Genomic DNA, 20,300 nt, shown 5'->3' with positions numbered 1-20,300 from the left:
CCTAAATTAACCCCTTGATACCATGTTGCCTAGACTTTACATTCAAGGACAAAATCTTTATTTTATATTTATCTCAGCATTAGCTTTGGAGCAAACCTACGCCTAAACAACGCTATTAGAGAAAGATGATGACGTTGGTGCAAATCATTAGGATGACATTGTTTGAAAAAGAGAAAAAACATACTTGATGAGGATGTTGCCGAGGATGGTGAAGACAGCTGTGTATCTGTGGTTGTAAGAATAAAGGAGATTTATTGTTGACTATGTGCTTACTGAAGTGTGACGATGTGTTTACTTTAACAGCGTTTGCATGTACACCTGTTCTTACACTTATATATAATTATGTCATTATGAAAGCATGACTGAATGAATCAAAGGATTTTATGGAATAAATGTGTTAATGTCTGAATGAATAGGGCAATGACTGAATTAATTAGCGGGTTGGTGAAAGAATGAATAGTCAATTCCTGAATTCATGGTTAATGACAGAATGAATGAACTTATGTCTGAAAGGATGGATGGGTTAATTGCTGAATGAATGAATAGATGGGTTATTGACTGAATGGATGGGTTATTTAATGAATCGTTGGGTTAATGAATGAATGGGTTATTGACTGAATAGAAGAGTTAATGATTGAATGAATACATGGGTTATTGACAGAATGGATGGGTTAATGAATTAATTATTAGATGTGTTAGTGACTGAATGGATTGGTTAATTAATGAATGAATAAATGAATGAATGGATGGGTTAATGAATGAATGAATGGATGGGTTAATGTCTGAATGATAGGTTAGTGACTGAATGGATGGGTGAATGAATGAATGAATGGATGGGTTAATGTCTGAATGATAGGTTAGTGACTGAATGGATGGGTTAATGAATGAATGAATGGATGGGTTAGTGATCGAATGAATGGATGGGTTAGTGACTGAATGGAAGAGTTAATGAATGAATGAATTGATGGGTTAGTGATCTAATGAATGGATGGGTTAGTGACTGAACGGATGGGCTAGTGACTGAATGGAAGAGTTAATGATTTAATTAATGGATGGGTTAATGACTGAAATAATGCATGGGTTAGTGACGGGAAGGGTTGGTGACTGAGTGGATGGGTTGGTGACTGAGTGGATGGGTTAGTGAATGAACGGATGGGTTAATGACTGAATGGGTGGATGGGATAGTGACTAGATAACTGGCAGGGTTAATGATGAATGAATGGTTGAAGACTGGTGTACAGGTTCTAAGGGCCCCTGGTGTGCTGGCTAGGCTCCGGGAGGGTTAATCCGGCCCCTCTCAGCAGAGGGCAGGCGATTCAAATGCAAGGTTAAGCCTGTGAATGTGGGGACACTTAGATCTCTCCGGCTCTTGACAGGAACAAAACGAATATCCTCACATGAAGCCGGATTAGAGCCTGGTGTGCTACGCGACACACACACACACACACACACACACACACACACACGCTCGTGCACACACACACACACACACACACACACACACACACACACACACACACACACACACACACACACACACACACACACACACACACACACACACACACACACACAGGACACCTCGATTGGCTGGGCTTCTCTCATTTCCTTCGATTTACCCACCCATCTTGTCCTTCCTTGCCCCTTATAGTGTTCAGGGTGCCTTTTATTTCCACCTGCTGAAGATGGAAATTGTACTGAAGGAGGATTTTTTCCCTCAAAACAAAATATATTTTAATATAATATGGGAAGGGTTTATGAAGACGGTTATTGAAGGACTAGACTAGAGTATAGTCGTAGCGTAATTCGATCTTCCTTTTAATTTATTTTTTATCTTTCCTGTCCTCGGGAATTAATGCAGTCACGTTACATGTCTTACAGTATGGGAAGGACAAACTTGACCTCAGTTCCACCCTTTTTGCAGTAACGGCCGATTGCCACAAGATGGAGCAACATAGCTATATCTGTTGGAGCTGCTCTCTATCACTGCTGCTGCAGGAATACGGAACCGTGAAGATGACGTTGCGATGCACGTTTTTACAGCGTTTATTGGTTTAAGCGATGCCCAACAGCGTGGTATTGCCCCGATAATGTAACATGATGCCTATAATAGGAGCAGAGACTCCCTTGCACAGGTTGTCTACACACAGGTTAATTATGGCAGGGCAGCACGGATTACAAGCCGTGAATAGGGGTGGGGTGGTGGTGGTGTTGGTGTGGGGAGTAATAGGACTATAATTGCTGCCTGCCATTTTGGCTCTGAAATAGACTTCACAGAGAGAAGCCCTATTCTGAGACACTATGTGGAAGTGCAGGAGACTTAGATGAGGATCCAAGGGTCATTTTGTGTGTGTGTGTGTGTGTGTGTGTGTGTGTGTGTGTGTGTGTGTGTGTGTGTGTGTGTGTGTGTGTGTGTGTGTGTGTGTGTGTGTGTGTGTGTGTGTGTGTGTGTGTGTGTGTGTGTGTGTACAAGTTATTCACTAACTGAAATCAAACCTTAGCATGATGCATGACAAGGCTGTACGGGAATAAGCAATATTTATGGCTTTGGAACCAATTTCACAGAGAAGTCATAAGTCACATCAGAAGGTCATACAGGCCATATATAGTACAGTTTGTAATATAATACCATTGTTGGAAATACATATTGAAACTATCCAACAAGACCAACCGAATGAGCATGTGTAGTTATACATTTGTAGTTATACATGTGTGTAGTCTTACACATTTGTGCAAAATGTTATTGTGCTGGATAACAGGACAATAACATAATACATAATAAAAAAAAATGTGTATAAACATAATACAAATTTTTGAGTAAAACAGTTACAGAAATATAAATTCAATATCTGTATTTCTGTAGAACTGTTTTTACTATGCTATAGCCTAGTGGCAGGTTTAAGTAGACGGCAGAAGCGCAGAATAATTGTCAACTGGTGATTCCCATCGCATTAGCACCAATAAGAGTTAGTGTGTGGGTTCCTGGAGGGGGTCGATGTGTTCTGGAGAAGGTCTTCACTGGCGTCATAAAAACATGTTCACGTCTTCCTATAGGCTTTATACATCTTTAAACACTCATTTGAAAAAATAAAACAGATTTAAGAATATGTAGGTGTAGAACCATCCCATAATATTGTTCCAGTGGTGTTTCTTCAGTTTAACTCAAATCTGGAGTCAAAACAGTTTTGGACCGGAGTCAGTGCACCTGTTTAGAGGCGAGCGGGCTTGTATCTCCACCGCCTCCCTCTCCCTCCGTGATCACCTCCAGATGGCCTCGGAGGGAATATGCTGAGTCACTAAATACAGCCGCGCGCTGCCCTAAATATACATCCAGGAACGCATTTGCATTCTCCCAGTGATCAGCTACAATAGCCTACACGTTGATAGCCTTCCCCCCGCTGTCCCATGCCGGTGGTGTGGACCATGTGTACACCAACCTCAGGAGAGGCAGCACAGAGATGCCCGAACGTTATCCTGTCTCAACGTGTCCAAGAAGTAAGGGGAGTCTCCCAGAGCCTGCCCAGCCCTCCCCTCGTGCATCTCCTCCCTCCTCCGCCGGGGCGACAGACATCACCACTGGCCTATAGCACCGTGGCCGACCCCTCCTGTGCCCTGCCCACCCTAGCGGTCCCTCGCGAGCCCTGCCAATCCGCGGCCGGGTGTAAAGTAGGGCAAGCCGCTTCCTGGTTCTCAGAAAGGAGGAGCTGGAAGTTGGAGTGGGCCAGCGAAGTCAAACAGGGGGGGTAAACAGTCTGTGAGCCGGCGGTCTGCAGGGAGGCGGTAGAGAGAGTGGGATCAAAACGACCGACACAGCAGGGAAAGGGGTGTTTGGCTTGGGTAAATCTCCTCGTGTCCGCTCGGGTTGTCGAGGTCTCTGAAAGGGGACCCGCGCGCGCGCGTCGACCCCCGGCCGCGAGCCGTTTGAGGGGGAGACTCAGGGTGTGACGGAATAATTCAGGAAGTATTGGAGCCGGGCAGGTGGGAGGCGACGAGGAAATACAGGTGACACACCGGCATCCAGGTAACTATGCTTCCACACTGATATCTGATATTAAAACAGCGGTGTCACAAGCAGGCTCACCTTTTCAGTTAAATATATTGAACATCAGTGAGTGTCACCGGAGTCTCGTCATCCCCCTCTGGGTTCTGATCAGGGTCACGAGAGGACTTACCACGTCATGGGTATTCGGTAACTCTCGGGTGGCGCGTCGACTATTTCGCTTTCTCTGTTAGTTCGCGATATTGTTTCGTGGGGAATGTTCTTACAGTATAAATGAGATAAAAGACGGCTGTTTATTTCAGAAAGACGTGCTTTGCCGATGTTCGTTGGTCACCTGGGGTGTCTGTAGCCAGGTGAGCGCGCGGGGTTGGCGAGGGCGGTTCTGGAGACTCGGATGCTAATTTTAGCCGCGAGTACCGGCTGACATCCAAACCCTCACCTGCTCTCACGCACACTCGCCGCCGATTGGCTTTCCATAGGTACATTCAGATGCCCCCCTGCCTAGCTTGCACCGTTTCTCTAACTTAGGTCCCCTGAAACCAAAAAACAAAAACAAAAAAAAACAGTTGCAAAACCAATGTCATATTTGATCTGAGTAGTCTGTTGTGGATTCGTTTTTCATGCACAGTTGACGTATGGCTATAATGAAATTCTTGTTATACTAATGGGAGCTGGGAGTGCTTTTTGTCACACAAGTGGGCTTCGTAGGCTGGCTTTCTCCCGCACGGTTGCTGACTTGCCCCTCTGACAGACCGGCTTAACCAGCTCAACTGGCTTGGGTTTGGTCTCTCCTTGGCTGGGTTAAGGCTTGTTTGATTAAGGCCTCAGCCCACAGGAGCAGCCAGTGCACTTTATAATGCCGTGGTGCAGGTTCAGGCGTTCACCTTCACTACTCACCCTGGCTCTATAAGGGGCTCCAGGTTGTTAGACAGTGCAACTAAACTCACTGTTAGTGACGCCGCCACGTTATCCTGCAATTGAAGCACCAGACCTCTTGGATATCCCAGTTTGTCCGTCTGACTGTTTATAAAATTGTGTGTGTGTGTGTGTGTGTGTGTGTGTGTGTGTGTGTGTGTGTGTGTGTGTGTGTGTGTGTGTGTGTGTGTGTGTGTGTGTGTGTGTGTGTGTGTGTGTGTGTGTGTGTGTGCCTCTGTGTGTTATAGCACAGTTTTGCCCATACATAAGAGACTGCCTAATCCATTATACATCCGTCTCTATATGTCCTCAGCTGACCTTCTCCCTGCCAGCTCAGTTTCTTGTGGGTTAGGTAGCCCAGCCTCCTCTGCTTCAATACTTAATATCCAGCGCGTTCTCTCAGGGTACTATATGTATATTATTATAATGTGTTGTCGGGACAATGCTTGTACCCCTCAAAAGTACTAACTCATACAAACAGCCCCTCATACACATCTAGACCATAAGACCTTCTCGTGTGTGTGTGTGTGTGTGTGTGTGTGTGTGTGTGTGTGTGTGTGTGTGTGTGTGTGTGTGTGTGTGTGTGTGTGTGTGTGTGTGCGTGTGCGTGTGCGTACTAGGTGGAAGATAGCGTTTCCAGCATAGTTCTTTGTTTCATTGTTTGAATATCTCTACTGAACACCTCAAAGTGGGAGGTTCAGAACCCAGGGGTTCTTTCACTGTGTATAGCCCTCACCACACACAGGCACGTTGCTACTATGCCCTCCGTCCTATCGTCACATCGCATCTACGATGTGTAAATGGACATATATAGACTAGATCTATCTTGGTTTCAGTTCAGTTCAGTCTTGCGTTCCCTTGAGGCGGTTTGGAGTTGGTTCGTTAAATAGGTATTGGCTTACATAATTTTGCTTCACTCCCCCAGGTGTGTTATCTCCCGACCTACCCTTGGTGACAAAGTGAAACGGGGGGAGGAAGAAGCTGGAAGCGGGAGGACATCCTTTTTCACACCAACCTTTCCCTGTGTTTATGGACTGCAGGTATGAATTACCGAAGGGGGGTGTGTGTGTGTGTGTCTGTGTGTCTGTGTGTCTGTGTGTGTGTTTGTGGTAACTGCCACTATTAATGTAGTCAGATCTGCAACACTGTTTTGCAAAACTTAACATGTGCACCTAACTAGAGATGGAGTGTGTGAGTACAATTGGTACACTTTCATCGGTTGTATGAATTGGCTTCGCCCAAGTCTTAATGCTGCCTTTTTTAATCTATGGCGTTGCAGAAACTCTGTGATTTTCTGTCAGCTCGTCCATCTGTTGCCGTATGATGCGATGGGTGTGTTGTGTTCCCGTGACAAATCATGTGATGAATCTGTTGAGTATGACCGGTGACTGGAGTGTGTCTGTGAAGCAGGGATGGGGAAGGGAGAAGTGATATAGAGTGGTCTGTAAATTGGGAGGGAACACATTTACAGACCACACACACACACACACACACACATACACAAACACACGCTCGCGCACGCCCGCACACACACACATTGCAGGAAATGCATGCTTTAGGGCATGTGACCCTTTTATTTGAATTCCCCCAGTTCGCACAGCATACGTGTTTCGGTTTCAAGCGCAGTGGGCGTTGGGGGATGTGAGGGGATGCTAATCATGCCCTTGGTTCCCTCTGGTTGTGTAATATGTTCAGGGTCTTTCTCCTATGTTTCCCTTATTGCCTAACACCTCACCACAAGCCGAAACCACGAAGCAGTCACTCACACTCTTGATCATCTCACAACATCCTTGACTCTAACGTTGGACCTCATCTCATGTCCCAGAGATCTGACTCTTGCCATCGCACTCGTCTCTTTGTAAAATAATAAGCTCTTGCCACATAAATTGAATGGAAAGTGAAGGCCCCGAACTATGTTTTTATTGCCACCAAGGTTGTTCTTTGAAAAGATTGTAAACCACTTGAAACACCTGTTGGCTGTAATTCCATATAACAACGTAAAAGACCAAATGAAAATGAAGTAACCAACGCATTACATTTGGGGAGAGCGTATCTCTCCCTATCTAGTGTTGCCACACACTTGGAAAAGAACCATCTTTACAGTAATACTCTCCACGTGTGTCTCCATACGGGCCCTGATGATAGAGGAAAGGTTTACCCCTGAAGGTAGCTACAACCACTGGGTCCTCAGCCCCCCTCCCCCTCCACGATGATGGGTGTCAATAGAGGAAGTTATGCGTCTTCCACTTCCTCTTTTCGGTCATGGGTTTCTCTACCATTAAGCTGCCCTGCTTCCCTCCTCGACCACCAGCCTGCAGTCCCACGCCACCCGACCTCCCCCGAGCCCGACCGACCACAGCGATGGGTCACGACGCTTACAGTAAAGCTTGGCGGCCTGGTGATACAGAGAAAAAGGGAGTGATCGTGAATCAGCGCTTTGCGAAACGCCACAAGAGGTTCAGTTTCAATTGAAGTGGGAGTTTATCATAAATAGTACGGTGGAACCGACTTTCAGAGAATAGAGGGGGAAAAACTAAAACGTGTGTAAGACAGGTACACGCTGCACATCTCCTGTAGGGCCAAAAGGGGTTCCAGGATGTTGCATCATTGCCCCACATATAGAGATAATAAATAGCATTCATTAATCAGTTTTACAAATTTTCAATAGTGTATTTATTTGGAGATCGAAAACTGCACACCAAAGACCATGTGTGCCATCCCTCTCCAACCCCAACCTGAATTATATATGCAAATGTAACGACTGTTACCAAAACAATCTCTAATGCAAACTCTTCATGAACCATGAATCCACTCTGGGCCCATTATCAATGGCCACCATCAATGCATGTGTTCATCATTTGGTGATTTTGAATGATTTAGTCAGTAAGCTGGCCTTGAGTTCCTCCATCAGGCATTTACATCTAATCACATGTAAGACCTGTAATGGCCACTAATTGGCTGTGTACCCAGGGGCTTTCTCACACACGTTTCCACTATGTTCGGTCTCTCTTTAGGGTATTTTGTCTGTTCTGCTTTGTACTGTTATCAGCGCGTCTCGTGATCCCTATCGGCTGCTCTTCGCGTGGTCGTCGTGTCCCCGGCCGACGCAGGAACAGGAAGCTGATCAGGATCAGTTAGTTTTGCGACATTTTCATGTTGGTGTCTATCTATGTGAGCCAGAGAGATACTTTTGCAATACTAACCCTCCCTAAATGGCTGTGACACACACACACACACACACACACACACACACACACACACACACACACACACACACACACACACACACACACACACACACACACACACACACACACACACACACACACACACACACACACACACACACACACATTTCCGTGCCTGACAAAATGTCTTACCATTTTTCATTCTGATACTAAATATTAATATTATTACATTCTTAAAAAAATATTTTCCAATAATCACAAATATAACACCATTCATATTTACTAATATAAATCGCTCCACGTTATTTGCTTCATCCATCAGAGAGCCCATCTTCCTTCAGAGAGACCATCTTATTTAATAATCTGAATTGTGACATGCTTATAATATTAAAATCGTACTTATAATAATATTTTTCCTTTCCTTTCTATGTAATGTTTCAACAACACAATGATAAAATACATTTTATTCAAGATGGTCTGTTGGTGCTTAATTGGTTTATGATATAAACTATTTTAAATGATACATTTCTTCCCTTTTAATCCATTTAACACTCCTTATTAAATAGAGAATTATGATTGAATCATGTTTCCAAAAAAAAACAACGAGCAGATTTATTTTTTTCTGAACAATACACTTAAATTATATTTACAAAAATAAGTTGTAATCACTGTTGTTGTAGGGTTATATATTATAAGTGAGTAAATCGAACATGGAGGTAAAATATAAATAACAAATCGGACCTTATGGACAATAGTCATACAGACTTAACACACAGGTGTAGATAAGGGAATAGATACCAGCAGCATTATATGAATACATAAGCTATAATGGATCTAAAAATATCCATGGTATATCTAAAGATATACCATGGAGACATTTAGAAAGAGAGGGGAACATACCAGCTGACTAATCATTGCATTAACTGTAATATAAAGATGTATTAATACTTCCTGCATATGCAACTATTTATGGTCTTGAAAGCAAAGAGCCCATTAGACACTAACCGCCAAAAGCTTTTTCAGCTTTTATTCAGAAAAAAAGACTTCAAGAGAGTCGACAGAATATTAAAAATCAAATGTAGACCGCTGGGTAAGGATTTAGATGATGCCGTGCATTCACTGAGTTAAAACACCAGGACACACGTGCTAATTGCCTCTCCAATTCTAATGTTAAAGGACGATCTGGTTTGTATCTGAACGGACCAACCAGTTGTTAAAGGAATCTATGCTGCTACTGTTGGCAATAACAGTTAAGTTTCCACTTTTGTAACCTAGAAGTTTATTCAATAGGATTTTAACTTTGGACCCTGAGAAGTTAAAAAAAGAAGTGTGTCTGTGTGTGTTCAAATTAAGATCTAACATATCGCCAGTGTATCGTTTCACAGAAACTAGAGCGTATCTATCTATCTGTGTGTATGCGTGTGTGTGTGTGTGTGTGTCTTTGACACACAGACCATAATGGGGGAAGAAACTGCTGACCAGATAAGGAGATCTAGAGCAATATGTGAAACAACTCTGTCAGCATGCCTTCTTGTGTGTGCGTTCTTTATCATGGTGAATCTCCCCTTTCAGTGGCGATAATGCTGGCTGCTACCACATTTCTCCTGACAACCCCCGCAAAAACTTCATACAAAACACCTGCACGGACTATTGCTGCTTCCTGTGTGTGTGTGTGTGTGTGTGTGTGTGTGTGTGTGTGTGTGTGTGTGTGTGTGTGTGTGTGTGTGTGTGTGTGTGTGTGTGTGTGTGTGTGTGTGTGTGTGTGTGTGTGTGTGTGTGTTCCTCTCACTCTGTTTTTGTTTTTCTGTGTCATCTTGTCACTGCCTCTCTTCCCCCCCCCCCCGTCTCTTTTATTTTTTTCCATCACTCACCCCTTCTTCTCCCTCGCCCCTGCTGTAACAAAACCCCCTCTGCTCTGGTTTCATGGCTCCTTGCTTACACAGATTGTTCGAGTACGGGACTAGATATTCCTGTCTTAACCCTCCCCTCCTGCTCTTATCAGTTCTTTGCATCTCGAGCCAGCCTGCCACCTACTCCCTCCTTCTCTAAACTCCCTCACTACCTCGCCGCGATCTCCTGTACCCCCCCCCCACACCCCCCCACCTCCCTGTTCCCCCGCCCCCTCCTTTCTTTTCTGGGGTTTTCTAAGGAGGAGCAGGAGGAAACGGACATGCCCCCTGTTCCTTTTGTTGTCTCTCCTCTCCTCAAATCTTGCACCTTTTCTATTCTCCAGGCTCTGATTTGTGTATCTTTGTTACTTCACACACTCCCCCTTTCTGTGTGAAAGGACAACAAATGTACGTGTGAGAAAGTGTTATCTCCAGCCAACCAAACTTAACTTGTTTTTGTGATATGTATATGTTGGTGTGCTCAGGAGTCCTGGACCCTATAGTACAACATTTTATTTGTATGACTATTTCAAAGAATTAACCATTTTATTCTGTGTATCGTACAGGGTTAATTATAATATAATTTCCCAATCTTTTATTTGAGATTTCTATCCATGTAGTACTGATGTGCTACATCACTTTTTCTTTTGGTTTAAGCCTTTCATTTCAAAGTCCCCGGAGAGCATTTGGGTGAACTTTGTTCCAACTGATGTATGAAACAAAGCATTTTTTTAGCAGGAGGGGAACGGGAGGGGTGCCTGTGTGTACATCCAAAATGTTTACGTTACCACACTCTGTAGGGGGCTGCCCACACTATGCATGGGGTCAACAGATTGATAGATAGCCCTGTGAGTCCACAGTGGCGTTGGGGTGACCGGGCGGTGGGTCAGGGGAAGGCCTGGAACGACCAGGCCTCCATTCTCCACCAGCGGAATGAATAATTTAACAGACACACACACACACACACACACACACACACACACACACACACACACACACACACACACACACACACACACACACACACACACACACACACACACACACACACACACACACACACCACTGCCCCAGTTTACCGTAGGACAGAGCAGGGCTTGGTTGCAGGAGCACAGTTTGGTAGAGAACATGCGCAGAAAACCCCCTGCCTGCCATTGTCTGTGGTGGGGAAGTGGCAGGAGGCAGCCATCGTAATGTCCACATTGTCAAGTTTGGCTTTTAACTAATTCAAATAGTAATTCAAATGTTGTACCCTAAATGTTCTTGTATCTTGTAGTAAAATGCAAATGTCTCGACCAGGGGGCCTGGTCGCAGAAGGTCCCCGGAGACGCGCTGCTGCTTTTTTTTTTTATCGCACGGCAAAGACAAATTATTCAAAGTCCTCCGCCATCGTTTGTGTCTAGTCAGCATTCTGGTTTCTCCCCCTGACTGTGTGTGTGTGTGTGTGTGTGTGTGTGTGTGTGTGTGTGTGTGTGTGTGTGTGTGTGTGTGTGCGTGTGCGTGTGTCGTTGACGTCCTGCGCTTAAATGCTTCTACGCGGGGGCTGTTCTATATTGGGCTGAATGCAGCTTTGTGTTGTCAGTCGTGTGCACCCTCTCATCTAGCAACCCCCCCGCCCTCCACCAGAACTACCCCTCCACACTCTACCCCCCCCCAGCCCAGCCCATGCCCAATGTACCTCCTCAAGCAGGCTAGATGTATAGCGAGGTTGAGAGAATGTTAGAGGCTGGACCAGGCAAGCAGGGAGGAAGAGGAGGGAAGAGAGGAAGAGCAGCACAAGGACAAGAAATGGTACGGGGGTGGGTGACTCCTATTTTCCGACTCTTTAATAGCGGTTTTTTTTTATTGTTGTTTTTGGCAGTGTTTAGGTTAAAGTGTAAGTGCAATGCGGTTGTGAATACACTTGAATGAAATAACCTATAGAGGCTTTGACTCCCAGAGTTTTTCCTAGTGTGTGTGTGTGTGCGTGTGCGTGTGCGTGCGTGCGTGCGTGCGTGCGTGCGTGCGTGCGTGTGCGTGTGCGTGCGTGCGTGCGTGCGTGCGTGCGTGCGTGCATCCACAAATGACAGTTTACTGAATTTTCAACTGGATATATTTGTAAGCTGTGCAAAATAAACCATTGCCTTTTGTTTCTAATGGAGACCATTATGTTACAATGCCAGGTCTTAATATTATCCATCAGAAAATAATGAAGGTATTGTTTTTCTTAAACAAGGTGGAAATTTAAAGACGTGGTTTATTTTCTATGTCTTTCCTTAGGAGGTCTAAGATTTAGATATTTCTTCTTAGTAAAATTTGGTTTGACCAATCAACATCCATGGACTCGCCCATGGGCACGGGAACACTAGCAAAGCTTACAAATGCTCCCACACTCTCTCAGAGTGACTTTGGAAAACGTCTGACATCAGATTTCAGCATTTGAAGAGCATTTCTCCCCTCGCTTGGCCACAGTTTTCAGGGAATAGCGTAGTCACATTTTCCCCCTCTCTCTGATATAATTGAGGAGGATTGGGAAAACTTAGTGTTTAACGGAAAGAAAAAAATCAAACCGTAAATTCACATACGAGCCTGTGTGTTTGTGTGCGCGGGAATTTCTTGGTGTCTGTTTGTGAAAGGAGAGTTTATAATTCCAGACTAAGAGACATGAGACAATGACACACATTGGAGACTGTATTATATTAACAGTATGGACCTTTCACTTCACTGTGAACCAACATGTGGTAGAGGTCCAACGGAAAGTGCTATTTTGTGCCATTGAGAGCCGTGGTCTTGGTCAGGCAGGTGTGCGTATTTCTTTTTTCCGATACTTACTTTATGTCATCATGGATACCCAGAGAAGAATGGCAAGTAATAATTGTTTCAGCAGTTGTTATAAATGTCCAGAGTATAAAGAAAATATTCTTTTTTATTATTTAGATATCAATTCACCATGTGGAGGAGACCATGTTATTTAACATATTGTGAGGCAATTTGTATATTATGAGTAGAAGACGAACCATTTGCAACAAAGCATTGTTTGCTTACAGTTCACATACAAATATTAAATTCCCTTGCTGATGTCCAATCAACCTTGACATAACCAAGTACATGTTCATGATTACTTTAGTACATTTATATGAATAAGTGAACGTTGTATGTCATATAGTTGGTCATTTGGGGTTTGTTGGCAACTAGACCGGTTGAAGAAGGGCGGTAATATGGTAGCAAGGCATGTGAATCTAAGGGTGTGCCATTATTAAGTGACTCATTGCTGTAAAAGTGACAGGAATTTCTTTCTCTTCCAACACATCCCCTTTCTAAGGAATCTGCCCAAAATAACTGTGTGTGTGTGTGTGTGTGTGTGTGTGTGTGTGTGTGTGTGTGTGTGTGTGTGTGTGTGTGTGTGTGTGTGTGTGTGTGTGTGTGTGTGTGTGTGTGTGTGTGTGTGTGTGTGTGTGTGTGTGTGTGTGTGTGTCAGATATTAATTTGGACGGCTGTGTGCTCCTTCTCAGCCCCTGACTGTCTTTGTTCCCCCTTGTCTTCTCAAATGCTTTCCATTCCTCCGCCTCTCAGTTCAAAATAACATTGTCTGAAGAATTTTTATGTGAATTGGTAATGTGTGTGCATAGTCTCACAAAAAACAGTGTCACTAAGTCCATTTAGGACATTGTAATACTGGATATTTGTCTGCAAATATGAGATCTGTGTTAATCATAATTGATGGGTTCATTCTTTTTTTAAGTACATTACTCTGTGATTGTCCAATTAACTGCAAAAGAACATTCAGAAATAAAATCACAACTTCTAATCTACCCCCAATAGTTGAGTCATTTTGGTTCGATAGATGTATAAAGTTTGCTTATAACCTGTTTCAACTAAATGCAGGGTAGAATTTGACAATAGTGCAATAATATTGTTTTATGATTTTTTTTATTTGAGATTTCTATCCATGTAGTACTGATGTGCTACATCCTTTAATTTGCCCTCATTTCTTACCCAGCTGGAAGTCTGTTTCTGTACATTATGAGTCATGACCGAAATAAAATGTTGGTTCAGACCTTGCTGTTCAAATATGATATATCGCAACTAGTGTGAGTATAGTCGTTCTGAAAGTATTTGTTTAAGATTGATTTGAGGAATGACTTATTGTAGTGATCCTAACTTAATTTTCATACCTACTTAGCAGAGCAATGACTAAGGCCTTTCAACATTCTCGGTTCATTTTTCACAGAGACTATGTTTCAGGCCGCAAATATGGTTCCCACAACACGCTTATGTAGCAGTACTCTCATGTATTAGAAAATAGCTTGGGTGACGGCGATTCCCCTTTACGCAAAAAGTGCAAAGACAGCTGCGGCTGACAGACCCCAGAGTCAAAGCCTGAAGCTGCTTCTGACCATGGCGGCCGGGAAAAGGTGAAAAGCCCAAGTTGAAAATGTATGCAAATATGTTTCCTAGTGTTGCAGCAAGAGGAATACAAAGAGTGATGGCATGGGCCGCATTCAGCAGTTTGTCTTCAGTTTTATGGGACCGTGTCAATGAAAACGGGGACGGTAGGACCTTTGGAACATCTCAAACCAGGCCCGGGATGGTTCTAGAAAGTGACAACGGCTCAAACTGAATCATTTAACCGTCAATGATAACTGAACAGGGCACACACGAGGAAACAATGTTTTTTTTAAATCATTATTGGAAAGGGCGGGGTGCATGTACATATTACACATAGTAGAGGGAGACTAGCATCAGGAACACCACAGACGACTAGTGTGTGTGTGTGTGTGTGTGTGTGTGTGTGTGTGTGTGTGTGTGTGTGTGTGTGTGTGTGTGTGTGTGTGTGTGTGTGTGTGTGTGTGTGTGTGTGTGTGTGTGTGTGTGTGTGTGTGTGTGTGTGTGTGTTTAATAGGGTGTGTTTTGAAGCAGGTTAGTCAGGTGTGTGTGTTGTTGTTGCGCAGAGCTCTCTGAGCTAGGTTAAGACTATTATTGGATGGCCAGGGGGCTGCCGGTTGCTATGGTAGGGAAATAAAAGAGAAGGAGGAGGGTGTGTGTGTGTAGGGGGGGGGTCTGGAGAGGCTGTTGTTTGTGGAAAATCAGGTCCGCTCAGGTGTGTGTGGGAGACGTTGTCGAGCAGGTATAGAGAGGAGGTGAGCTGAGGACACCGGAGAACTATTAGCAGTCTAAGTATATGTATGATTCATGAAATATTTTCATGTCTTAGACCTCACTTCCTTGATAGAAAATGAGCAATAAGAACCAAGAACACATCGATAAAGTATATATAAGATGTTCACCCTAAGATTTACTTTAGGTGGGGGGGGGGGGGGTTCTTGGAGGATTAATCAGTTCCTTGTTCTTGCAGCTGTTTTCTTTCCCTCCTGCATATTCTCACTCATGTTTTTTTTTCCTTATGTTGTTTCTCGAATGCGTCCTTTGGACTCTTCTCAGCCATATAATCAAACGGCTAAACGTTCCTTATGTTACTAAACCAACCGATTTTTTTTGTTTTGTGTCGCTGCCTACATTACACTCCTAATTAAACACCAGCATTACAGTTACAGTACTGTCTTTGAAGAGAAGTAACACATAATTATTATTTCAGTCTTCTCTTTGAAAAATATGTACAGAACAGTCTTTATTTTAATATATATATCTCTCCCTCGCCGCCATCTTGCATACTAAAACCGTCTTGCCCTCTCTTAGGGCAAAGCGGGTGGGAGGGATAATGGGTGGAGTGAGAGGGAGAGACGGAGAGAGAGGGCTAAGCCCATATTAGAAATGTGCTTAGCATGAAACTAGGACTCCCTGTGTTTGAGTCACGATGATGGACAATTATCTGTAAACCAACTGGCAAGTAAACGGTATAATAACATTTCTGGCAGATTAACTGAAGGTGGCACTAGTTTCTATAAACCGGTTTAGCCAGAAAGCGGTTTGGTATTTATTCAAATATAAACAGGTTTTATATAGTGTGGGTATAATATATATTAGACATATATATATTTATTAAATATTATATATAGTGTGTGTGTGTGTGTGTGTGTGTGTGTGTGTGTGTGTGTGTGTGTGTGTGTGTGTGTGTGTGTGTGTGTGTGTGTGTGTGTGTGTGTGTGTGTGTGTGTGTGTGTGTGTGTGTGTGTGTATATGTATATATATATGTATATATATATATATATATATATATATATATATATGTATATATATATATATATATGTATATATATATATATATATATACTGTACTAGAACTTGATAATGACTGCAACTTTGTAGCATTAATCATTTACAAAGCAGTGTCCCTATATGAATACTAATTAATAAGATAAATTCATGATCCGTAATAAATTATAAAGACGATAAGATAATTCAATAAGTCTAATTAATATTGATTATTCACTAATTTACTAATTGAATCACCATGTGTTAATTATGCTTTGCAAACGCTTAATGGGACATGGCAAGATACGTATCTATTGATTGGCGTTCGCCTGTATAACTCTGATTTAGTGGCGCTTATTATCTGTGTTTGTAGACAAATTAAAATCTTGTTGTCTACATTTGTTAACAATAGGCGACTTATCTTTGGAAAGTAATTCAAAGTGTATTCCCTTCACATGGACAGGAGCTAGGCTACTGTAACTCTGAAAGGCAATGAAAGAGGCTAATAGAAAATAAAATGGCAACCAACAAAACACCCCTACTGTATGTGAAATTATTTATTTTAAATTAAACAACGTTTAAATATGGGTAAGACAGGCAAACTCCAATTAACAGATATCCGGCAGTGACCCTTAAATAATGCTGCAATTCATGATTAGTTCAGGGAGTTAGAAAGCATCAAAGTCCTCTGTGTGAGGACTCCCTATGCCTTACAACTTGTTCCTACTTTTAACTTTGTATAGTGCTTCAATGGTACTTGGTTTTTTAGTCCCTGTCTGCGTGTATTATGTCCATATTGAAAGTGTTATTTGACAATGTGTGTGACTGCTATTCACTATGTATGTACTTTTATTGTGTACATGCACTTTATTTGTACAGCATCCTATGGTACCCTGAGAGGCGCTTTTTTAAAAGTCAAATGTATTATTATTACTACCTGCCTGCAGGTCGCCATGTCTCCAGGAGAGGACGGTCTGATCGGGATCCCCTTCCCAGAGCACAGCAACGAGCTGCTCTCCCGCCTCAACGACCAGAGGAGGGCGGGGCTGCTATGTGACCTCACGCTGACCTCCCGCGGGGAGCGCTACCCCACCCACCGCTCCGTCATGGCGGCCGTCAGTCTCTACTTCCGCCGGCTGTTTGGCGCCGAGGAGGGGGGAGGGCAGGGCGGGGACGCAGGGGGTGGCGGCGGGGGAGGCTTCAGCGTGTGCCAGTTGGACTGCGTGGCGCCCGACGCCCTGGACGCCCTGCTGGAGTTCGCCTACACGGCCACGCTGACCATCCGCAGCTCGGGCATGAGGGACGTGCTGCGGGCCGCCCAGCTGCTGGGCATCAAGTGTGTGGCCGACGCGTGCAGAGACATCCTGGGGGAGAAGGAGGAGGAGGTGGTGGGGGAGGAGGGGGAGGAGGACGAGGACAGGGCCGACGAGGTGGAGAGGTACTTCAAAGCGGAGAAGGAGAGGAAGCTGTGGGAGCGAGAGATGGAGAAGGTCTCCAGGAGGAAAACGGACAGAAAGAAGGTGAAGAAGATCCGGCTGCAGAATTACACCCTCAAACCCCATCCTCCCACGCCCCCGGTCTCGTACTCCTCCCCGCTGCACGACAGCATCCACTCGCTGCCCTCCAGTCGGCCTCACAGCCCGGAGCAGGAGGCCCCCGCCCCGAGGGCCAGGCAGAACGGGGACTACGCAGGCGTCCCAGAGCCCGAGAGGGCCACCGCGCTCAACGGCGGGCTGCACCGACCACAGGACCCCCACCAACACCAGCGCGCCGTAGCCTACCCCCCCACCGCGCCGCCTTCCAACGACAAGCTGTCGGAGAGCGAGGACCTCGGGGAGGACTCCGGCATGCGGGAAATGATGACCCCTTCCCTGCCTGCGTCCATGGAGGGAGGGGGGCTGCTGCCCGGGGCCGGAGGCGGGGGCAGGAAGAGGAAGTCCCAGACCCCGCAGCAGTGCCCCGTCTGTCAGAAGATCATCCACGGTGCTGGGAAGCTGCCCCGGCACATGAGGACACACACCGGGGAGAAGCCCTTCCAGTGCTCGGCCTGCGGAGTCCGCTTCACCCGGTACGCAAAGCCGCACACCTCGCACAATGCACCAGACACTGTACAGTAGAAGGGCCTCACACAATGCACCAGACACTGTACAGTAGAAGGGCCTCACACAATGCACCAGACACTGTACAGTAGAAGGGCCTCACACAATGCACCAGACACTGTACAGTAGAAGGGCCTCACACAATGCACCAGACACTGTACAGTAGAAGGGCCTCACACAATGCACCAGACACTGTACAGTAGAAGGGTCTCTCACAGTACACCAGACACTGTACAGTAGAAGGGTCTCACACAATGCACCAGACACTGTACAGTAGAAGGGTCTCTCACAGTACACCAGACACTGTACAGTAGAAGGGTCTCTCACAGTACACCAGACACTGTACAGTAGAAGGGTCTCTCACAGTACACCAGACACTGTACAGTAGAAGGGTCTCTCACAGTACACCAGACACTGTACAGTAGAAGGGTCTCTCACAGTACACCAGACACTGTACAGTAGAAGGGTCTCTCACAGTACACCAGACACTGTACAGTAGAAGGGTCTCTCACAGTACACCAGACACTGTACAGTAGAAGGGTCTCTCACAGTACACCACACTGTACAGTAGAAGGGTCTCTCACAGTACACCACACTGTACAGTAAAAGGGTTTAATCCCATTCATCCGTTGAGAGAGTGCTCATGTCACTGAAGTCTAGAATAATCCTTGTAACAACGCTCTATTTAATCACATCGTCACTTAAAATCACGTGCATGATTGATGTGTTGTGTGTGCTCTCGTGTCGTCCACGCCTCACTTCTCATTGTTCTTTCCTTTCTTCTCTCTCTCTCTCCGTTTGTCCTCCTCTCAACCAGGAATGATAAATTGAAGATCCACATGCGGAAGCACACAGGGGAGCGTCCTTACCCCTGCACCCACTGCCCCGCCCGCTTCCTGCACTCCTATGACCTCAAGAACCACCTGTCCCTCCACAGCGGGGCCCGGCCCTTCGAGTGCCCGCTCTGCCACAAGGCCTTCGCCCGCGAGGACCACCTGCAGCGCCACCGCAAGGGCCACAGCTGTCTGGAGCAGCGGCCCCGCCGGCCCCGCCGCATGCCCGGACACGCGGACCACCACCACGACGACGACGACAACGGCGACGTCGGCGGAGGAGAGGGAGGGGAGCGGGGGCCGTCCAGCCCCCTGGAGCCCCCGTCCCTGCAGGGCCACGCCTCGGTCTTCCACCCCCGCGGGCCGCTGCTCCCGGGCGGGGAGGCAGAGCAGGAAAGGTATCTGGCCCTCCATGCACTGGCCCAGGGGCCTCACCGGCTGCAGGGCTTCCCGGAGGAGCTGCTCCTGCTGCGGGGCCAGGAGCTGAGGCGGGAGGCAGTGGGGGTCTACCCCAGAGGGGTCCACTCTCCTGCTGCTCAGCATGGATGGGGGGATGAGGACGAGGATGAAGAGGAAATGGTGGAAGAGGATGAGGACGGAGAGGAATAGGGTATTTTGTCTGTGTAGGCAGGGGTTATCAACACAATTTCACTCAGGTGACTGGACCTGCCTGTTTAGAGCGCTTATTTGGAAACAAACCCCAGAGCAGATGTTTAATGAAAAAAAAAAAATGGAAAAAAAGTAAAACGGGTTTTCTGTGTTTTTTTTAATGTCTGCCTTCTGGCTCTTGGTATTTATGTTGTTCTGTCTTTTCCAAAAAATATATATATAATTTCAGTTTTTCGTTTATCGTTACATTTTCTATACTATAGATTTGACCAGTTTATTTCTGAGTGTGTGGCTATCAAAGCAATTTTGTCTATGCAAAATCAACAACTATAATTGATTTGATATAAATTGTAACGTATTGGTTCAGGTGGAATTCCATCTGCGTTTTTGTCCCCACTGACCTCTCGGGGCTATGAATGGAAATGCGGTGAGTCTTGCTTGGTGCGTGATTAGCAATAATATTTTGTACGTTTCCATGTCGAATATTGGATTTTTCTTTCCTTTTTACCGGGTGCTGATACCAAAGATTTTTTTTGGACTGGTTCCTAAATCTTAAGTTGACAAAAGAGAGAGACAGGGCGAGAGATGCGAGTAGTATAGCCAACGCAGAGTTCAAAAGACCTTCTCTTATTGTT

At 45.2% G+C, this 20,300-nt stretch overlaps 1 protein-coding gene across 1 annotated transcript; it reads left to right on the top strand.

Moving 5' to 3' along the window:
• The first annotated feature begins 3,675 nt into the window (after positions 1–3,675).
• Positions 3,676–19,679, top strand: zbtb7b (zinc finger and BTB domain containing 7B). The gene is made up of 4 exons (XM_056602335.1): positions 3,676–4,021; positions 5,841–5,955; positions 17,072–18,192; positions 19,041–19,679. Exons 3-4 carry the CDS (start codon positions 17,078–17,080, stop codon positions 19,663–19,665), a joined length of 1,740 nt encoding a protein of 579 aa, XP_056458310.1. The 5' UTR covers positions 3,676–4,021; positions 5,841–5,955; positions 17,072–17,077; the 3' UTR covers positions 19,666–19,679.
• Positions 19,680–20,300: the final 621 nt, after the last annotated feature.

The sequence above is a fragment of the Gadus chalcogrammus genome, chromosome 11, assembly GCF_026213295.1.
Source record: "Gadus chalcogrammus isolate NIFS_2021 chromosome 11, NIFS_Gcha_1.0, whole genome shotgun sequence".
NCBI lineage: Eukaryota > Metazoa > Chordata > Actinopteri > Gadiformes > Gadidae > Gadus > Gadus chalcogrammus.
The sequence above is the reverse complement of the archived record's forward strand: the minus strand, read 5'-3'. Positions and strand labels throughout refer to the sequence as shown.

Excerpts from the sequence above, each read along its gene's own strand:
- zbtb7b (XM_056602335.1), top strand. The coding sequence starts at position 17,078 with ATGTCTCCAGGAGAGGACGGTCTGATCGGGATCCCCTTCCCAGAGCAC. Across the intron at positions 18,193-19,040 it reads TGCGGAGTCCGCTTCACCCG|GAATGATAAATTGAAGATCC; the intron begins GTACGCAAAGCC and ends CCTCTCAACCAG.